The following is an 18,422-nucleotide window of genomic DNA, read 5'->3' as shown; positions in this document are numbered from 1 at the left end:
CATAAAATAATAAATTACATAGCCTGATGTGGCACAATACAATTTCTTGTCATTTTAAGGTGTCTTCGTTTCATGGATATTTAAAAATGCTGATTAAACTTTTATCTTCAATTTTTCCAAGTGGAAAAAGCACTGATTTTCTGTAATGACCCAAAACAGAACCATCTTGGGTTTTGAATCTAACCATGGTTCCCTGAGAATTTAATGAGACACCGCGCCTGAAGTTTATGACTCTATGGGGAACGCCATGAATATGACATTCATGTGCACATGTGCAACTACTCTAGTAGCTGCGACAACACACTGTGTCAAAGTGATAGCCAGCAAGAACGACATCTAAAGGGACAGGAATTTTTTGAAACTGTTTAGGGCTGCATTACAGTTCACTTTTTGACACACACAAGCAAACTTCCCAAAGTACTTCCTCTTGGGGAATCCCCCGACTGCCATTTTGAAATTCATTCAACTTCGTTAAGTGGATGAAGTAAGTTAATATGGACAGATCCTCGACTCTTCAATTTTGACAGAGGGAGCAAGTCTGCTTCTTACGTACACTTCAGACCACTCTATATACCACAATTCAACATGTTTGTGACGTCACAGCAGAACGCATTTAATTTACCCCACCCCAAACAACTCTAAGGTATATAAATTATTATTATTTTTTTTTTATATTTACACACAGAGGGTTCTTTTCTTCAAGCCTGTTGGAATAGCGGTTGCTCCTCGAATGCGTCTTTTGGAGCGTTGGACATCGCTTGTTTAGCATGTGAGAGGTAGCGGGATCAGCTATTTTTAACTGTCCGCTCCTCCAGAGTGCCCTCAAGTGCCCGCGCCGCCAGAGCGCCCCCAAGTGCCCGTGCCTCCAGAGTGCCCTCATGTGCCCGCGCTTCCTGAGTGCCCTCAAGTGCCTGCTCCTCCAGAGTGCCCCCAAGTGCCCGTGCCTCCAGAGTGCCCTCATGTGCCCACGCTTCCTGAGTGCCCTCAAGTGCCCGCGCCGCCAGAGTGCCCCCAAGTGCCCGTGCCTCCAGAGTGCCCTCATGTGCCCGCACTTCCTGAGTGTCCTCAAGTGCCTGCTCCTCCAGAGCGCCCCCAAGTGCCCGTGCCTCCAGAGTGCCCTCATGTGCCCACGCTTCCTGAGTGCCCTCAAGTGCCCGCGCCTCCAGAGCGCCCAGTGCGCACTGATGCAACTGATTGAGCACCTATCGGGGGCTGGAGCCGCGGCCTCGGAGGCGGTCCCGCCATGGCCTCCTGAATCCCTGGATCCACCATGGCCCCCCGAGCTCCCTGACCGACCATGGCTGCCCGAGCTCCCGGCTCCGCCGTGGGAATGGGCACCACCCTGGAGGCCTTCCGTTCCCGAACTCTGCCTTTGAGGCCTCCAGAGCGCCCTCCCCGTTGGAAGTGTTAAGGCACGGGACGCACCTTCCGGGAGGTCAGTCCTGTCTTCCTGTGTCTTGTGTTTCCTAAATGTTCCCATATAGTTTCCGTTATTAGTTTCCAGCTGTGTGTGATTAATTATCAAGTTTTCTCCCTGTTTATAAGCCCTGTGTTTCCCTGTCTTCTTGTCCGCTGTTAAATGTCTTCCTTCGTTGGATACCCTGTCAATATTATCATTAAAGATTAGTTTATGTTCAAGAACTCCATGTCTCCTCATTTCCTCATCTCCTCGTTCCACGGGATGTATGACAAGGGGAGTCCGCTTTTAGCTATTATGCCGCCCGCAGTTGAAACCAGCTTCCAGAAGAGATCAGATGTGCTAAAACATTAGCCACATTTAAATCCAGACTCAAAACTCATCTGTTTAGCTGTGCATTTGTTGAATGAGCACTGTGCTACGTCCGAACTGACTGCACTTTATTTTATGTACAATTATCTTTATTTCTAGCTATTCTAAATTCATTTCAAATCTATTTTTAAATCATTTTAAATGTTTTAAAATTTCTGGTTTTGTTGTGATAATTTTTTTTTTATGATTATTTTACTTCCTTTTATGTAAAGCACTTTGAATTACCATTGTGTATGAAATGTGCCATATACAGGGCCGGCGCTAGCCATTTGGGTGCCCTAAGCACAAACGCTTGGCGGTGCCCCCCCCACCACCACCAAAGAAATAACTACCATTCAGAATTTCTTAGTTAGGTTCTCTTTACTTCCAAAATAACTGCTGCAAATAAATAATTGGAACAGAACAATGTAAACACAGAAAGTTAAAAGTGCAAAAAAAGTTTAAAGTGCAAATAACAGTATAAGTGTATGAATTTTATGAAGTATGAATTTTAAAGTGCACATTTTAAACTGCAAATAACCATACATAACTGCACAGTAGAATTTACTTCTACATACTCCTGGCCTTGAGTTGCTCCTTGCATGTATTTTAGCATTGACCCTGCATTCAGAAATACAAGACAAAATATTCAGGGATTCTACTGAAATGCATTTTTGATTGAACCATCAACCATCATACAAAAATATTGCACACATTAGTCTTTTATATAGGCCTATGTGTCACTGGAACATTTAAAATTCAAAACTCTATTTTACCTTTAAAAGAGGTCTGATGAGGCACAATATAATAATTCTGTACATAATTTGTAGGGCTGGGAAAAGATTAATCGCGATTAATCGCATCCAAAATAAAAGTTTGTGTCTACATGATATATGTGCGTGTACAGTGTATAATTATTTTGTATATATAATTTATATAATTTGTATAATTATTTTGTATATATAATTTTGTATAATTATTTTGTATATATAATTTCTATATACAAAATAATTATACACAGTACACGCACATATATCATGTAGACACAAACTTTTATTTTGGATGCGATTAATCGAGATTAATCTTTTCCCAGCCCTAATAATTTGACAACTCTGTGAATATGAAAATATACAAACACTGAGATTGTGGTTTTTTTTTTTCTAATTTCAGTTTCACTAACAGATGTCGCCCTTGGCCGAACCTCTTGAAAATGACCGCATAGAACAACAACGAAAAAACTTTATCTAAGCGGTCTAATTTGGCAAAATCACATCACGTTCAGTTGCAGGGTTTTTCTAAAGTTCACCTTACCAAGAGGCAGATAGGCATTATAATGAAGCGAAGAAATTACAATAGGGAACGTTCTGCACTAATAGCTATATGCACACACACCTGTAACGTATAGCCTACCTAGGGGGAAAATTAGCTTTATTTGTCATTCAAATATGACGATGAGGACCCCAACGATTGGCCTTCCTTTCCTTCTCAAACAAACTGCATCTTTAACAGCCCAAGTTTCAAAATTTCCCGGGGGAGAAACCCCCGGACCCCGTTAAAATAAAAGACTCAACATGCAGGGCTAAAGCCCCGGATCTTTTGCACTAGCGACGCGGACGCGCCGACGCCCCTGGACATGCATACTACACGCACAAAACTAACATTTTTATTTAAAACATTGTCTTACCTGCAAGCGACGCGCGAGCATCATCCCGCTGTCTCTTCTTTTTTCTTTTTTCCGCCCCCGACTCTTGGTGCCTTTTCGAGGCCATGTCTGAGGTCGGTGTCGGCCAAATTTGAAATTGATTGAAGCATAATTGAACAGACCACTGGGAGGTGGGGAAGGGGGGGGGGGGGGGGCACCAGAGGGAGACTGGCACAGAGATTCACCTTTTTCTCGACTAATTTGGTCTAGGCCTATATTACTTTTGTATTGCGTTTGTATATTAACATGCTAGAAATATTTTATTTGTTATTTATACTAGTAGCCTATATTGTGATGATATTTTCACGACCCAGATTTTTTGGTGCCCCCCCCAAGCACTTGGTGCCCTACGCGCAGTGCGTGATGTGCGTGTGCGGAGCGCCGGCCCTGGCCATATAAATAAACTTGCTTTGCCTTGCCTAATTACTACAATACAATTTCTTTCTAGAAATCTGACTCTTGCTAGAATCACAACTCTTGACTACATTCCTGGCACTGTCTATTGGATTCCCTTTTCACCATGGTCGCCTATCTGAACTGTCAATCTGTTGCCTGCTTATCTCCACCTTTGCTATGTTTCCTGCTGTCTTCCAGCTTACGGACATTCTTCCAGCTCTGACCCATGCCGTTTATTCCTTATCTTTGCTTTCATCCTTGTTTGAGCCCAGCCCAGAACTTGACACACTGCCACCAGTATTTTGAGTTTGAGTTTGCTTTTGGGTCCTTCCTTCCAGAGGTTGTTCACACCGTGAACACACACTCGGAGCAGTGGGCAGTTATTTTTGCTGCGGTGCTCAGGGAGCAGTTGGGGGTTCAGTGTCTTGCTCAAGGGCCTCACCTCAGTTGTGGTATTGAAGGCAGAAGTCAAGTCAAGTCTGCTTTATTGTCAATATCTTCCACATGTACGGCGCATACATACAGAGAATTGAAATTGCGTTACTCTCAGACCCTTGGTGCATACAGTTAACATTAAACATGTTCAAATACAGATAATACAGTTTAAACATGTACATACAACTATACAGCTATACAAATGAGGACATTGTAGAAAAATAAAGAAATAGATAAAGTGGCATAAGGCGCATGGCAGAATAGATAAGAGTGCAAACCAGTTAAATAAAACAAAACTGTGCAGATATATGTGTAGTGCAAGAAGAGCTTGTCAGTAGGGAGAACAGTCCTTATATCATACTATCCGAAGAGGTAGTTTGCAGTCAATGCTGGATGAGGTAGTGATTAGTCCAATGTTGCACAAGTGACAGGTGCTGGTCACAGTTTTTAAATTGGTGAGGGGGGGGGCTCATAGTGTCAGAGTTCAGTGTTGCATGGGGTAAAAGAGGGGAGGGGGGGCTTCCTGACAGCCTGATGTATGAAGCTGTCCTTCAGTCTGCTGGTCCTCGCCTGGAGACTCTGCAGTTTCCTCCCTGATGGCAGCAGACTGAAGAAGCTGTGTGTCGGGTGGGTGGGATCACCTGCAATGCGGAGGGCTTTGCGGGTGAGACGGGTGCTGTAAATATCCTGGAGGGAGGGGAGAGTGCTCTGTACATTCACTCCCCCCACCTACAATTCCTGCCAGAAATTAAGCAATCAGCCTTAAGCAATCAACCTCATTCCTGACACTTCTCCGCCTAACTGATGCCTTTTCTCCTTGTCAGCTTTAGATAGAAATGTCTCCATGGGTGGCATGGGAGTCTCTGGCGGCCTGCATCATCTGTCCCTCCACTTTGTTATTCATGAAGAAAATCTTTGCGTCCTTGCATTGATTATAAGAGGCTCAATAACTTTATGGATACAAACAGGTACCCTTTTATGTCTGCCTCCATGGCTTTCGAGATCCAAATTATTCCAAAATTTGAACCAAGAATGGCGAGCCTGGCATGCTGTCATTATGTTTCAGTTCCCCAGATGACATCGCCTGGGGTCAGGCGAGCCTTAGCCAAAATTACCAACCTATATCAATTTCCTTCAGAAGGTTGAAAGCTTGAGTCACCATTCACTGTAGTTCCACAAAAGAAAGAAAGTTGCACATGTTTGGATTTTCTTTCTTTTCTTTTATGTGAACAAAATTCTTACACAACAAGCACAAAGTCTGAGTTTTTCTGTCTCAAGCAATCAATGAAAAAAAATGGAAACAGTTTTATGAAATATATTTTATATGAAATTTTAAGGTTTCAGATTGGGAAATGACTTCTAATCATGCTTAGACAAGTATATTTCTGTGTGTGTATTTAATATTTAATTTCATGCTTGGATATCAGTAAAAGTTGGATCTTGTTATTTGTTTAGCGGGTCACATACTCTCCTAATAGGTTGGGATGACACTGCCTATGATCACATTGACCTGTCTCACACCTTTGTCCCCTAGTTCTGTTTACTCAAACTATTTCTACAACACAAACCAGTGAGCTTCATTATCATATTCTAGCATTTACAGAATAATTTCACATGAAGTAACATTTTTCATTGCAAACAAGGTAACAGAAAAAAAATCTATATATACCACTAATGTGATGAGCAATGTCTACATTTTTGTGTTTTGAAATAGTTTGATTACACACATTTCTTTGTAATCAGGCATAGGACATATATTTTCTATTATTTACATTTTAACCATGTTAGGCTGCAGCTAACCATGGACACTAAACAAAATAAAAACCATCAAATAAATGTATTGCTGCATGTTCTACAATCTGCAAATTCTAGTGTTTTAGAATACAGGAAAAATTTGGTTCCACAGGGTCACTTTACCTCACTAACTGCATGAGATAAGGGGGTAGGAGGGAAATACAGCTCCCTGTTATAAAAGATGATGTCCAAGTTGCTTATACCACCTCTGGATTTCACCATGTGGCGGCTTTATCTCTGTTTCCTGGTAGCCCTGGCTGGTGAGTACATTAAGACCAGGACGGGTTTAAGCCAAATTTAACGGCATGTTTTAGACTGTGGTCATTATAAATCCTGGCTTAATTTTGTTTAGAACTGAGCACAGTGAAATGATTGTACTTTAATGCTACTTTATATAAAAGGAGAATACTAATCTTTCTCTTTTCCTCCCCATTAGCCAGCGAGAACATCAATTACGGTATGTAAATACTATAATGTATATCACCCATAAATCTACAGAGATTTCTCCTTATTCTAATATTAATTTTATTATTGTATTTGATGTTTATGTCAATAAAAAAGATAGGATTCAGATACATATTAAATACATACTGGTTCATAATTTGTCATTTCAAATTTCTGAAATTTCTCAATGGGCAATATTTTAGAGCCTTTCCTGAACTCTAAAAAAACGTATGAGTATAAGTATGAGGGATTGGTGCGAGTGGGACGAGAACTGCCAGACTTGGTCGAGTCGGCACTGAAGCTGAGGTGCACTTTTAAAATCATTGGTGCATCGCCACAAAACTTTGTGCTTCAGGTACAAATACTGTTGCTACAATTCCATATATATATATATATATATATATTATAATTTATTTATTTATTTTTAACTACTCTGAGCTATCTGATCCCTTTATTCTTAACTCAGCAGATAGTAAAAATAACTAGATTTTGTCTAAACATGTTATAAAATGTGCTTTTCCTTTTAAGATCTCAAATGTAAATGTTGAAGATTTTAATGGCTTACCCAGGAAAAGTGTTTTCAGCCCTTCCCAAAAGCTCACTAAGCGTCTATCTGCCGAGTTCAGCCAGCCAATCGTTTTTGGATTCTCCAAAGGACAAATTACCGACATTCGCACAGCACCTGGAGTCTCAAACACAGTTGTAAATATTGTGAGGGGGATCCTTGGATTTCTACAAGTCACAGTCAAAACCACACAAAGTTTTTACGAACTGATGGAGGTACAAAATCTACATATGTCCTGTACAAGACAGTCCTTAATAAAAGTATGACTCTATGGGTAAAGCAAAACATTTTTTTGTATATCTTCAGTTGGGAATTCATGGTGTGTGTCAAAGCAGTTACACTGTTGAAGAAAACAATAATGCCAAAGAGTTAAAAGTGACCCAAATGGTTGATATCACCAACTGTCAACGTCCAGCTGCTTTATACCGAGGTATGGCACTCGCCCCTGAAGACAAACTTAGCAAACAGGTGTGTTTCATTACATTTCAATTATAAACTTGAACATAAAAAGTGGACGCTCATCCTTTAACTGATCTGAATGCTGTTTAAACTTACAGAGAGGTGAGAGTGTTGTTTCAATGGTGAAACACACCTGCACAGTGAAGTCCACAGCAGATGGCGGTTTAATCACTAAAGCATTTGCTCAGGAGCGTCAATACTTCTCTCCATTCAATGTAAAGGGAGGAAACTCCCGAATGTTAGCATTGTACGTGCTTTAGTCATTAGCTAACAAGTTGTTGAAAGACTGCAGATTGTGCATGACATAGTTGTGTTCATTTTTGCAGACGGGACATTGAGCTTCTCAAAGTTTCAGACACAACTGACAAAATAGTGACCGGACAGAGTGTGCAGAGCAGAGGTAACCTGATGTATATGACAGAAAAGGACCTCAAACCAATTCCCGTTGTGATGATCAACCTGAACAAACCAGTGCTAAAGGCAAACTCCAAGATCATACACTCATAAACATTGAAATATACACAGATATTTGAATAAACTCATAAACATATTTTGATCTGTTCTGTACTCCAACAGATTCTAGATTTAATTAAGCGTTTGGCACAGGCTAACATATATCAAGTGGACAGCTCAAGCACCACTGAGGTTCTGGATCTAATTCAGTTGCTACGTGTGGCAACACTTGAGAATCTAGAGGAGATATGGAAGCAGGTCTCAGGAAATGATGAGCACAGGTATTTTGTTTACACCTGTCTAAGTATTATGCAATCCTAGATCTTACCCTATTGACTCCTTTTTTTTTTTCTTTTCTTTTTTGGGTCTTTAGGAGGTGGTTCCTGGACTTGGTTGTGGAGGTAACAGATGGAAGGATCCTCAAATTCCTTGAGACCAGATTCAAAGCAGGAGACATCACTGCAAATGAGGCAGGACAGGCACTGGTAGTGGCGTTTAACCACTTGTCTGCTGAGCCTGTGTCAGTGGTATTAGCTCAGGTGAGTTGGTGGCCTATAGTTAAACATTTGTTACAATAATTTATGTAATGTATATTTGTCTTCTAAAGCTCTGTTGTGCTTTCCAGGAGTTCCTGACAATTCCTTTCAGTAAATCCCAGCCTCTCCTGTGGAACACTGTGGTGTTGGCGTATGGTTCTTTAGTATACAGATACTGCGTGTATACTTTTCCCTGCCCTGTCACTGTGGTGCAGGTATCTGTGGTCTCCTTCTTCTGTATGCCAGATGATTAATACAAATATCAAGGTATTTTATAATCTGCTAGTTTTATGTCGAACTTATTTCTCTGAAATTTACATTTTCCATGTCCTTTGTAAATAATGTTGTTCAGCCATTGCTGAATATGGCTACAAGTGGGCTAATTAAAAACTCGGAGGAGGATATGGTCCTTGCACTGAAGGCTTTGGGAAACGCAGCTCATCCCTCCAGCGTCAAGACTCTCCTAAAGTTCCTTCCAAGCTACACATCTGGAGCTGAAAAACTTCCATCTAGAGTACAGAGTGCTGCAGTCCAGGGATTCAGACTGCTTGCAAGCAGGGATCCCCACAGTGTAAGTACTGTAATCTATATAAGTATTCACAACCTTGTAGCTTTGAAAATGTATTAAAAAGAAAAAAAAAATCCAATATCACTTTGATATATAAGTATTCAGACACTTGAAAGTTAGCTTGTGTGCAGCCCATTTCACTCAACCATCTTTGCAATGTTTCTGCACTTGAATTGGAGTCCACTTGTGACATATTCATTTGATTAGACATGATTTGGAAAAGCACACACCTAATAAAATATCTATCTAAATAATGTGATCTAACAGCTACATATGCCTATCAGAGGAAAAACCAAGCCATGAAGCTCAAAGACAGCATTGGGTTGAGGCACGGACATGGAAAATGCTACAAAAAAACTTGGGGTATTGAATCCCAAGAGCAATGGCCACCAAAATTCTTAAATGGAAGAAGTTTGGAACAACCAGGACTCTTCCTACTGTTCAATCTGTCCAATCAAGGGAAAAGGGTATTGGTAAGAGAGGTGATCAAGCACCCAGTGGTCACTCAATCAGTTGTTCAATACCTGCCCACAGGTGACGGGCACTTAGGGCAGAACAAAAGCTGAACTCAGTGAATACAGTGATGTAGCCTAATGAAACTTCAAAATGTGCCAAAGGTTCAACTTCCAACAGGACAATGACCCTAAGCACACAGCCTAGACAATGCAAAAGTGGCTTAACTTATATGAATGAGTGGCCCAACCAAACATCTGTGGAGATATCTGAAAATTGCTGCCACAGACAGTTCCCACCCAACTTGATATAACTGAAGATCTGAAAAAAAAAAAAATCACAGAAAATTCTAACCAGACACTGCCCTTGCAAACTTGACTTAAATCTGTTTTTTTGACATCTAATAGAAATTGTTAATTACTGTAAACAAGAACACATTGTGATTACTAAACAAGGGCATTTCTTGTCAAAGGTTTTCTGACCACAGGTTGATATGATAAAATTGCCTTCCACTGCAAAAACAATTTTCAAATTTGGTAGTGAGTGATAACTTCTCACACTGTTTGGCAGGAATGTTATTACGGACAAAGAAAAGATAAGGGACAGGGAAGTGGTGTGTGGCCAAGTATGGTGACCCATACTCAGAATTTGTGCTCTGCATTTAACCCATCCAAGTGTACACACAGTAGTGAACATACACCCAGAGCAGTGGGCAGCCGATGCTGCAGCGCCCAGGGAGCAGTTGGGGGTTCAGTGACTTTCTCACCTCAGTCGTGTTATTGAAGGTGGAGAGAGTGTTGGTTATTCACTCCCCCACCTACAATCCCTGCCGGACCCGAGACTCGAACCCACAACCTTCAGGTTACAAGTCCAACTCTCTATCCATTAGGCCACGACTGCTCCTTAAGATGCTACTTAATCATGAGCACAAATGTCTTCATTGACAAGGACCACTTTTAGCAGGTAAAGACTTTCTACTTTTTGTATGTGTGCAGGTACAGGACATTGTCTTGAACCTCTTTGTACAAGGGACTCTTCCTGCTGAAATCCGCATGTTGGCCTGCATGGTGCTTCTCGAGACCAAGCCATCCATAGCTCTGATCTCAGTAATAAGTGAGGTCCTCTTAGAGGAGGTTGACCTGCAGGTCGCCAGCTTCTCCTACTCTCTACTCAAAGGCATTGCCAAGTCCCGCACCCCTGATAATCAGCATCTGTAAGAATGCTCAAATGTGTTCTGTTTTCTCCTCCTCTTCTTTCAGAGCATCTGTCCTCATTTCTCTTTTTTTTCCCTCTAAAAAAGATCCACTGCCTGTAATATTGCCATGAAGATTCTTACCCCCAAACTTGGCCACCTGAGTTATCGCTACAGCAAGAATGTGCACTTTGACTGGTTCCATGGTGGGTCGACATTAGAAGGAAAACATTTCTCAGAACATAGGAAAATTCCAGAGAATATGGAGCTTTTCATTGGTTGTTTTAAAGCGCGCCCTGATTGGTCTGATGCTGTTTCTTGTCTCATCAGATGACTTTTTATTTGGGACATCTGCCGATATTTTTATGCTGCAAAATGAAAGTCTCATACCCACAAAAATTATGCTTATGGGAAAAATTCATTTCATTGGGAGAATACTGCAATTTCTTGAGGTAATCAAACCAAAGTTATAAAATGCAGTGTAATTTGATGTACTGTATACCATGTTTTTTATATGTAATCTTTGATATGTTTCCAGTTTGGTGTCCATGCAGATGGACTCACAGAGCTGTTACAAGCAAAAATCCCTCAACTCAAGAAAGATTTAGGAATCAACAATTTTGCCACTATAATGAAAATCGTGAGCATCTTCTGTCTCAGAATCTATGAAATGTATGACTTCTGTCTGTCATTAGACTAATGGCTAAGCTCTGATTTTTTTTAAAGCTCTCTGACTGGCAGAACCTACCAAAAGACAGACCTCTGTTGACAGCATATGCACGTGTCTTTGGACAGGAAGCCTTTTTAATGGATGTTAGTGGAGACTCCATTCAAAGCATCATAAAGGTATTCTCATTTTTTTTAACTAACAGGTGATTTTTGTTGATTCTTACGTATATTCAACTGAAACATGATCCATTTCATTTCTGCTCAGTCATTTAGTCCTTCAGCAGGGAAGGAGAGCAAAGTTTGGGAAAAGATTCAGGATGTTCAAAAAGGGACTTCCTGGCACTGGACCAAGCCACACCTTGTGTATGAAGCTCGATTCATACAGCCAACTTGTCTTGGTCTCCCAGTTGAAATCAGCAAATATTATTCCATAGTAAATGCTGTCACAATAAAAGGTGAGCTTTCTTCTGCCATTTATTGTCAATTTCCCATTAGACGTCTGTTAGTAATAGTAAAATTAGGGCTAAATGCAAAAGAAAAGAAAAAAAAAGATAAATATATTCTATCTCTACAGCTAAAGCTGAAATTAATCCTCCTCCCAAGGAACATCTGAGTGAGCTGCTAAGCTCAGACATTTCCCTGCACACAGATGGCTTTGCTGGGTAATTATAAAAAGTTATCAGTTATGATTTATTAATTAGACACTGACTAATATAATTCAGTTTTTTGCAGTCAGCCATGATTTTATTTCTGGTTACTGAAGTAAAGTGAGTATTGTTTGGAGAACTTGTGATCTCAGCATGCCTAGTCTTCATGAGAACCCACTCAGTCTAAGATAAAACAGCTTTTTTTTGGCTACTGATATAACAGCAATTTTAATGTCAGTGATTGTGCATGAACACCACAAAAATAGTCCATGTGCTTTATACTTTCTAAGGTGTCTAAAGTCATTTATTAGATAGCTTTGTGTGAGAATTTGTCAAATTCACATGAGTGTGGAAAATAATGACATGATTTGCTTTTGGGCTCTTCATGGTTTCTCTGTGCTGAAGGTTGACTTTCCTCCTGCTTGCAGGGTGACAAAGGATCATTTTGTCTTTCATGGAATCAACACAGATCTTTTCCAGTGTGGCGTAGAGCTGAAGAGTAAGATAATAAGTGCCCTGCCATGGGCATTTGACATGAAAATAAACATAGAGGAGCATAAATATGAACTGAACTTGACTCCAAGCAAAACGGTCACTGAATTATTTTCAGTCAAGTACGTTCCATGATTTCTACAGCACCGTGATATGTAATAAGGTGACACCAGATATCCTGATGATTTCTTACTCTTCATCAAACAGTTCTAATGTGTTTGCTGTTTTGAGAAACATTGAGGAACCATCCTCATTTAAAATAACTCCCATGATGCCCGAGACAGAGGACTCCCAACAGGATCTGGCCAGGATTTTACCCACTTCAAGGAATGATCAGGTACAACAGCCTTTACAATACTATAACAAGATGGAGATGACTGGCAAACCCTGCAAACTGAACGGCTGTGTTTTCTGCGGCAGACTGAGCACTCTGAGGTCAAATTCAGGCAATGCGCTGATGCCAAGATTTATGGAACTGCGGTCTGCATTGAGGCTGAAGCCAAACGAGCACACTACCATCATGAATATCCTCTGTATTACTTCCTGGGAAGTACCCGCTTTTCATATAAATTAGAACCAGGTACCAGACCCTCAACTTAATAATATAATCCAAAAATTATATTGCTAAGATACTTGTCAGTAACTTGTTGCTTGTTCCATAGCTAAGGATGCCAAACCAATTGAAAAAATTCAGATTCAGGTCACTGCTGGCAGAAAACACCCTCCAGGAGTCAGTGAAATTATGAAATTCAGCCACAGAGTATTCAAGGTACCATGACTCAGCCATAGCTCTTTTTCACTTACAGTGTCTGAATGATTTCCAGTGGTTAACTCAGAATTAATGTGAGGGCATTTTGTTATATATGCTCTCTCTGTGTAGGACACAAGAGACAAGATCACCTCCTGTGAGGAAAGCAATTTATCCAACTCATTCCCAGCATCTAAGGTGCAATACAAACATCTGAAATCATTAATTCAAATGCAAAGTGATTTAAAAAGGAGGGTTTAATATAACAAATTTCCAATTATGTATAGTGAAGTGTATATTTGGACAGACTGTAGCTTGATTACGACGCAGCATATAATGTACTGCAAATTTCTTATTCAGTCCACCCTGAGATTTATGATTTGAAACTGCTAGTAAATGAATTCAAATCCAAATGATTTTACAGAATACAGATGTACAGAGTATGATAGTAATAGCATGATCTACAGAGTAATTAGGAATTGCTGGAATAATAGCATAATCTAGCAATTACTCAGTCATCTTATCAATTTCTCCATGCTGTAGAATTTAGATGCCACTCCAGAACCTATAGTCACAGTAAAAGCACTTGGTCTGAGTCCGCCAGCAAAACCTCTGGGCTATGAAGGTGTAGCCTTTAATCTGCCAACAGCCCAAAGAGAAGACATTGAAATGATAGTCTCTGAAGTTGGTGAAGAAGCAAACTGGAAAATCTGTGCCAATGTTAACGTAGATAAGAGTCGTTCATCAGCAAAGGTAAAGGTCTTTTAAGATTTTTCTTAACTTATTCTTATCGGTTTCCTTATTCCCTCATTGATTTTCTTCTTGTGTTTTTAGGCCCATCTCAGATGGGGTGCAGAGTGTCAAACATATGATGTGTCTATGAGGGTGTCCACAGCATGCCAGCCAGAATCTAAACCTTCCATATACACCAAGATCAACTGGGGAGCTCTGCCTTCAGTGTTCACAACAATTGGTCAAAAGTGAATTCATCATGCTCTTGATTTTCCTGAAATACTGATGTGCAGTACTTGAATTATTTCAACCGCATGCCTTATGTTATCTTTCTATTTTCACATATTTTTTCTTTCAGAGTTCAAGAGTACCTGCCTGGCATTTCTTATATAATGGGTTTCTACCAGAAATATGAGAAAAACCCAGAACGCCAAGCAGCTGTCAATGTTGTGGCATCCTCACCAGCGACCTTTGACATGAGAGTGAAAATTCCAGAGGTTGTTTTCTTATGAACATATTTCACGTCTTTTAAATTTCAAAGATGTCTTATTGCCTTCCTTCCGGCTAATAAAATATTATTTTGTCCTCTCTAGCGAAAAATCTACAAAAAGGCAATTCCCTCACCAATTGATCTTGTGGGGTTTGAAGCTGTGAACTTCACCATATCAATCTAACAGGTTAATTTATGAACGATGGATCAAAAAACTGTGTCTGTTCTTGTGTATTTGCATAAATTCTGCAAATCTGCTTGTCTCTTAACAGGCTGGTGTTACAGAGCACTTCTGGAAAGACCAAACCGACAACAAAAGAAAATGGATCATCAAATGTTCTGAAATGTTTGTATTCCTTACGTTTGATTAATGACTCATTTGGATATTCAAAGATATATGTTAAAATCAGTACTTTTGAATTATACTCCAATGAATAAACTGTGCATCAAGAATTCATCGTGACATTAATTCATTATGTTTAGACTGATATTCATATCCCAGCCAAGAGTTTACCTGCAGAGTATCTGCAACACCTCCTTCATATTCAGAATGTCAAAAGATACATCAATAGTAAATAAATGTCTTTGATCAAAATGTTGGTTCTGTGAAAAGGTACCTTGTCACCCCAGCTTAAGTTCTACCTTACTCCTCTCTGATAAAGACCACAATAACAGACATCCCACCTCTCCAGGAAGAGAGAAGCCCAGTTTCCAGGATATTAAAGTGCATTTTTAGTGGTTCAATCACAAGCTGTCAGCCAAGATTCATTTACTGTTTCTACCTGTTACACATGCATTCTGAATGTGTCTCCTTGGACCACTTCTGCTCGGATTTCTTCACACTCTACATCACTTTCGCAAGAGTGTTGAGTGCAATGCACGAATGAACCGACTCGGTTAACATGGCTTGGGGGTCAGTGATGCAACCACCTTGAAATTAGTTTTTGCAGAATGGAATCTCAGCAATATTATATACTGTGGTACAGCATAGATACATTTTACTGTGTCTCAAGTTTAGTCATATATTGAAATGTGAAATTCCTACTTAAGGGAATAGTTAATTTTGCTCATATGTTTCCCACTTCAACTAACATAAAGGGAAATGTTCACTCCAGTCAGAGTGGCGGTGTAGTGAAATAATGGCTGTTGGCTCAGAGGCAGCATAAACGTCTAATGATAATCAAGAATAGATAGAAATTTGGTGATAACAAAGCAATTAAATTACCACAATTCAAATTTTTCACTAGAAATTACTGTCAAAAGTTGAAAAAATGGGCAAAAACCATACTGACTGCCAGTTGCAACTCTCAGATCTCAGCAGAATTGCACTCACATGATAGTGTTATTCATAGTTTGTGAAAGATGCATGCCGCATGCTGAAGGATGCATGGCAAAAATCGTTGAGCTGAAGGTATCCCAGTAGGTAAGGATGTGACTGTCACGGGTTGGTTCCTGTTTAGTTTCCCTTTTGCCCTTATTTGGATTTTCCTGTTCTAGTTTCCTGTCATTAGTTAATTATCGTTCATCCTCATCACCTGTGTTATATTAATTATCTTGTTTCCTTGTTTGGTCGGTCCCTTGATAAGTCCTCAGTTCTCCCTCAGTCTTTGTCTTGGATTGATGTTAATTAATGTTAATAAAGGAAGTTGTGTTGAAGCTGAATAAAGATACTCCTTTTCGTCATTCCTCGTCGTGCTCTCATTCCACAACAACATTCCGTAACAGAATCCAAGACCAAAACCGAATTATGGAGTAGGCTGATCGCTTCATAGCTCTGGCTCGCCAAGATCTACCGCTGCCGGAGTATGCGTTGGGGTTCAGCAGGATCGCCGTCTGGACAGGGCTGGACGACGCTACACTGAACTCCTTGTTCTGGATCGGGGCAAACTCCCATCGCCCCGTGGACCTCCCAGACACCACCAGACTCCGGTTCCGCCCGCGGCGAAGACAGTTCCGCCAACACAAAACGCGGGGCTACTGGATGAGGCTCTGCTCCCGGAGTTCTCGGCTCCCGTACTCTCTCCAGTGCCTGCTCTTCGCCAGTGCCCTCTAGTGCCTGCTCCTCGCCAGTGCCCTCCAGTGCCTGCTCCTCGCAAGTGCCCTCCAGTGCCTGCGCCTCGCAAGTGCCCTCCTGCGTCCCCGCTGGTCCCGTACGGATCCACGCTCCCAGAGCATCTCTGAGAAGTCGCACTTCCAGAGCACCCCTGAGAATTAGCGCTGTCAAGAGTGCCGCCGAGAGTCCGCGCTGCAAGAGCGCCCTCCTGTGTCTCCACTGGTCTCGTCCAGCCCTCCTGCGTCTCTGCTGGTCCCGTCCAGCTCTCCTGCGTCTCCGCTGGTCCCGTCCAGCTCTCCTGCGTCTCCGCTGGTCCCGTCCAGCTCTCCTGCGTCTCCGCTGGTCCCGTCCAGCTGTCCTGCATCTCCGCTGGTCCCATCCAGCTCTCCTGCATCTCCGCTGGTCCCGTCCAGCTCCGTGCCTCCCGAGCGCCCTCAAGTATCCGCGCTGCAAGAGCGCCCCCAAATGTCCGTGCTGCAAGAGCGCCCTCAAGTATCCATGCTGCAAGAGCGCCCCCAAATGTCCGCGCTGCAAGAGCGCCCTCAAGTATCCGCGCTGCAAGAGAGCCCCCAAATGTCCGCGCTGCAAGAGCGCCCTCAAGTATCCAAGCTGCAAGAGCGCCCTCAAGTGTCCACGCTGCAAGAGTGCCCTCAAATGTCCGCGCTGCAGGAGCGCCCTCAAGTATCCGCGCTGCAAGAGCGCCCCCACATGTCCGCTCCCCCAGAGCGCCCTCAAGAGCCCGCTCCTCCAGAGCGCCCTCAAGTGCCCACTCCTCCAGAGCGCCCCACAAGGAACTTCCCCAATAATTTTTTTTGGGGGGGCTATATAGCCACGGCCCGGGTGGCCAGGCCAGAGGCCAAGGCCACAGAGCTCCCTGATCCGCCATGGCCATCCAAGCTCCCTGATCCGCCATGGCCTCCCATATCCCCGGATCCACCATGGCCTCCCGTGTTTCCTGATCCACCATGGCCTCCCATATCTCCTGATCCGCCATGGCCTACCGTGTCTCCTGATCCGCCATGGCCTCCCAAGGCCCCTGATCCGCCCTAGAGGCTTCCCAAGTCTCCTCCCTGTCCTGGCCCGGCTCCAGCCTCCAGAGCGCCCGCCCGTTATGTGTATGTTACGGTGCGGGACGCACCTTCCGGGAGGGGGGCGATATCTGTCACGGTTTGGTTCCTGTTTAGTTTCCCTTTTACCCTTATTTGGATTTTCCTGTTCTAGTTTCCTGTCATTAGTTAATTATCGTTCATCCTCATCACCTGTGTTATATTAATTATCTTGTTTCCTTGTATAAGTCCTCAGTTCTCCCTCAGTCTTTGTCTTGGATTGATGTTAGTTAATGTTAATAATGGAAGTTGTGCTGAAGCTGAATAAAGCTAATGCTTTTCGTCATTCCTCGTCGTGCGCTCTTTCCACAACAACATTCCATAACAGTGACACAATCATGGGATTTGTGCTTTGTTGCCTCCCTAATCTAGGTTTTGGGTGTTGCTGTATTTCTAAAAGAAACAGAAAAAAAATGTAGGTTGGGACTTAATTAACCAATCAGGAAAAGTCAGCATTTCACCTAAGTCAACATCTTAGTATGTAACATACATTAAATAAGCAAACTTAATAAGTTACACACATCGTCCTGTTGCACTGGAATGCAGTGATGATCACTGATGTTCCCTGGGGTCCTCGGGTGTGTCGGGTCTTAACACCCTCTCCCAGGTGATCTGGCTAGGGTTGATCAGGCATCAATCTGTGTTCCAGTAGCAACTGCACATAGATCAGTCCTCTTGATCCAATGCCACCTAGAGCAGCTTCACATATGAACCTGTTCA

At 42.0% G+C, this 18,422-nt stretch overlaps 1 protein-coding gene across 1 annotated transcript; it reads left to right on the top strand.

Annotated features, from left to right (window-relative positions):
• Positions 1-6,315: 6,315 nt before the first annotated feature.
• vtg3 (vitellogenin 3, phosvitinless) lies at positions 6,316-14,727 on the top strand (the record flags this gene model as incomplete). Its single annotated transcript, XM_079396574.1, has 27 exons — positions 6,316-6,355; positions 6,532-6,552; positions 6,743-6,894; positions 7,068-7,319; positions 7,411-7,572; positions 7,662-7,810; positions 7,890-8,043; positions 8,140-8,297; positions 8,390-8,555; positions 8,642-8,767; positions 8,905-9,123; positions 10,569-10,786; positions 10,874-10,971; positions 11,096-11,217; positions 11,304-11,405; positions 11,492-11,611; positions 11,700-11,889; positions 12,009-12,096; positions 12,510-12,695; positions 12,781-12,910; positions 12,994-13,153; positions 13,236-13,342; positions 13,454-13,519; positions 13,865-14,074; positions 14,156-14,301; positions 14,412-14,550; positions 14,647-14,727. 27 exons carry the CDS (start codon positions 6,316-6,318, stop codon positions 14,725-14,727), a joined length of 3,762 nt encoding a protein of 1,253 aa, XP_079252700.1.
• Positions 14,728-18,422: the final 3,695 nt, after the last annotated feature.

Source organism: Barbus barbus (assembly GCF_936440315.1).
Source record: "Barbus barbus genome assembly, chromosome: 37".
In the NCBI taxonomy this organism is placed as follows: Eukaryota; Metazoa; Chordata; class Actinopteri; order Cypriniformes; family Cyprinidae; genus Barbus; species Barbus barbus.
Note: the sequence above shows the minus strand (reverse complement) of the source record. Positions and strands in the feature narration are given on the sequence as shown.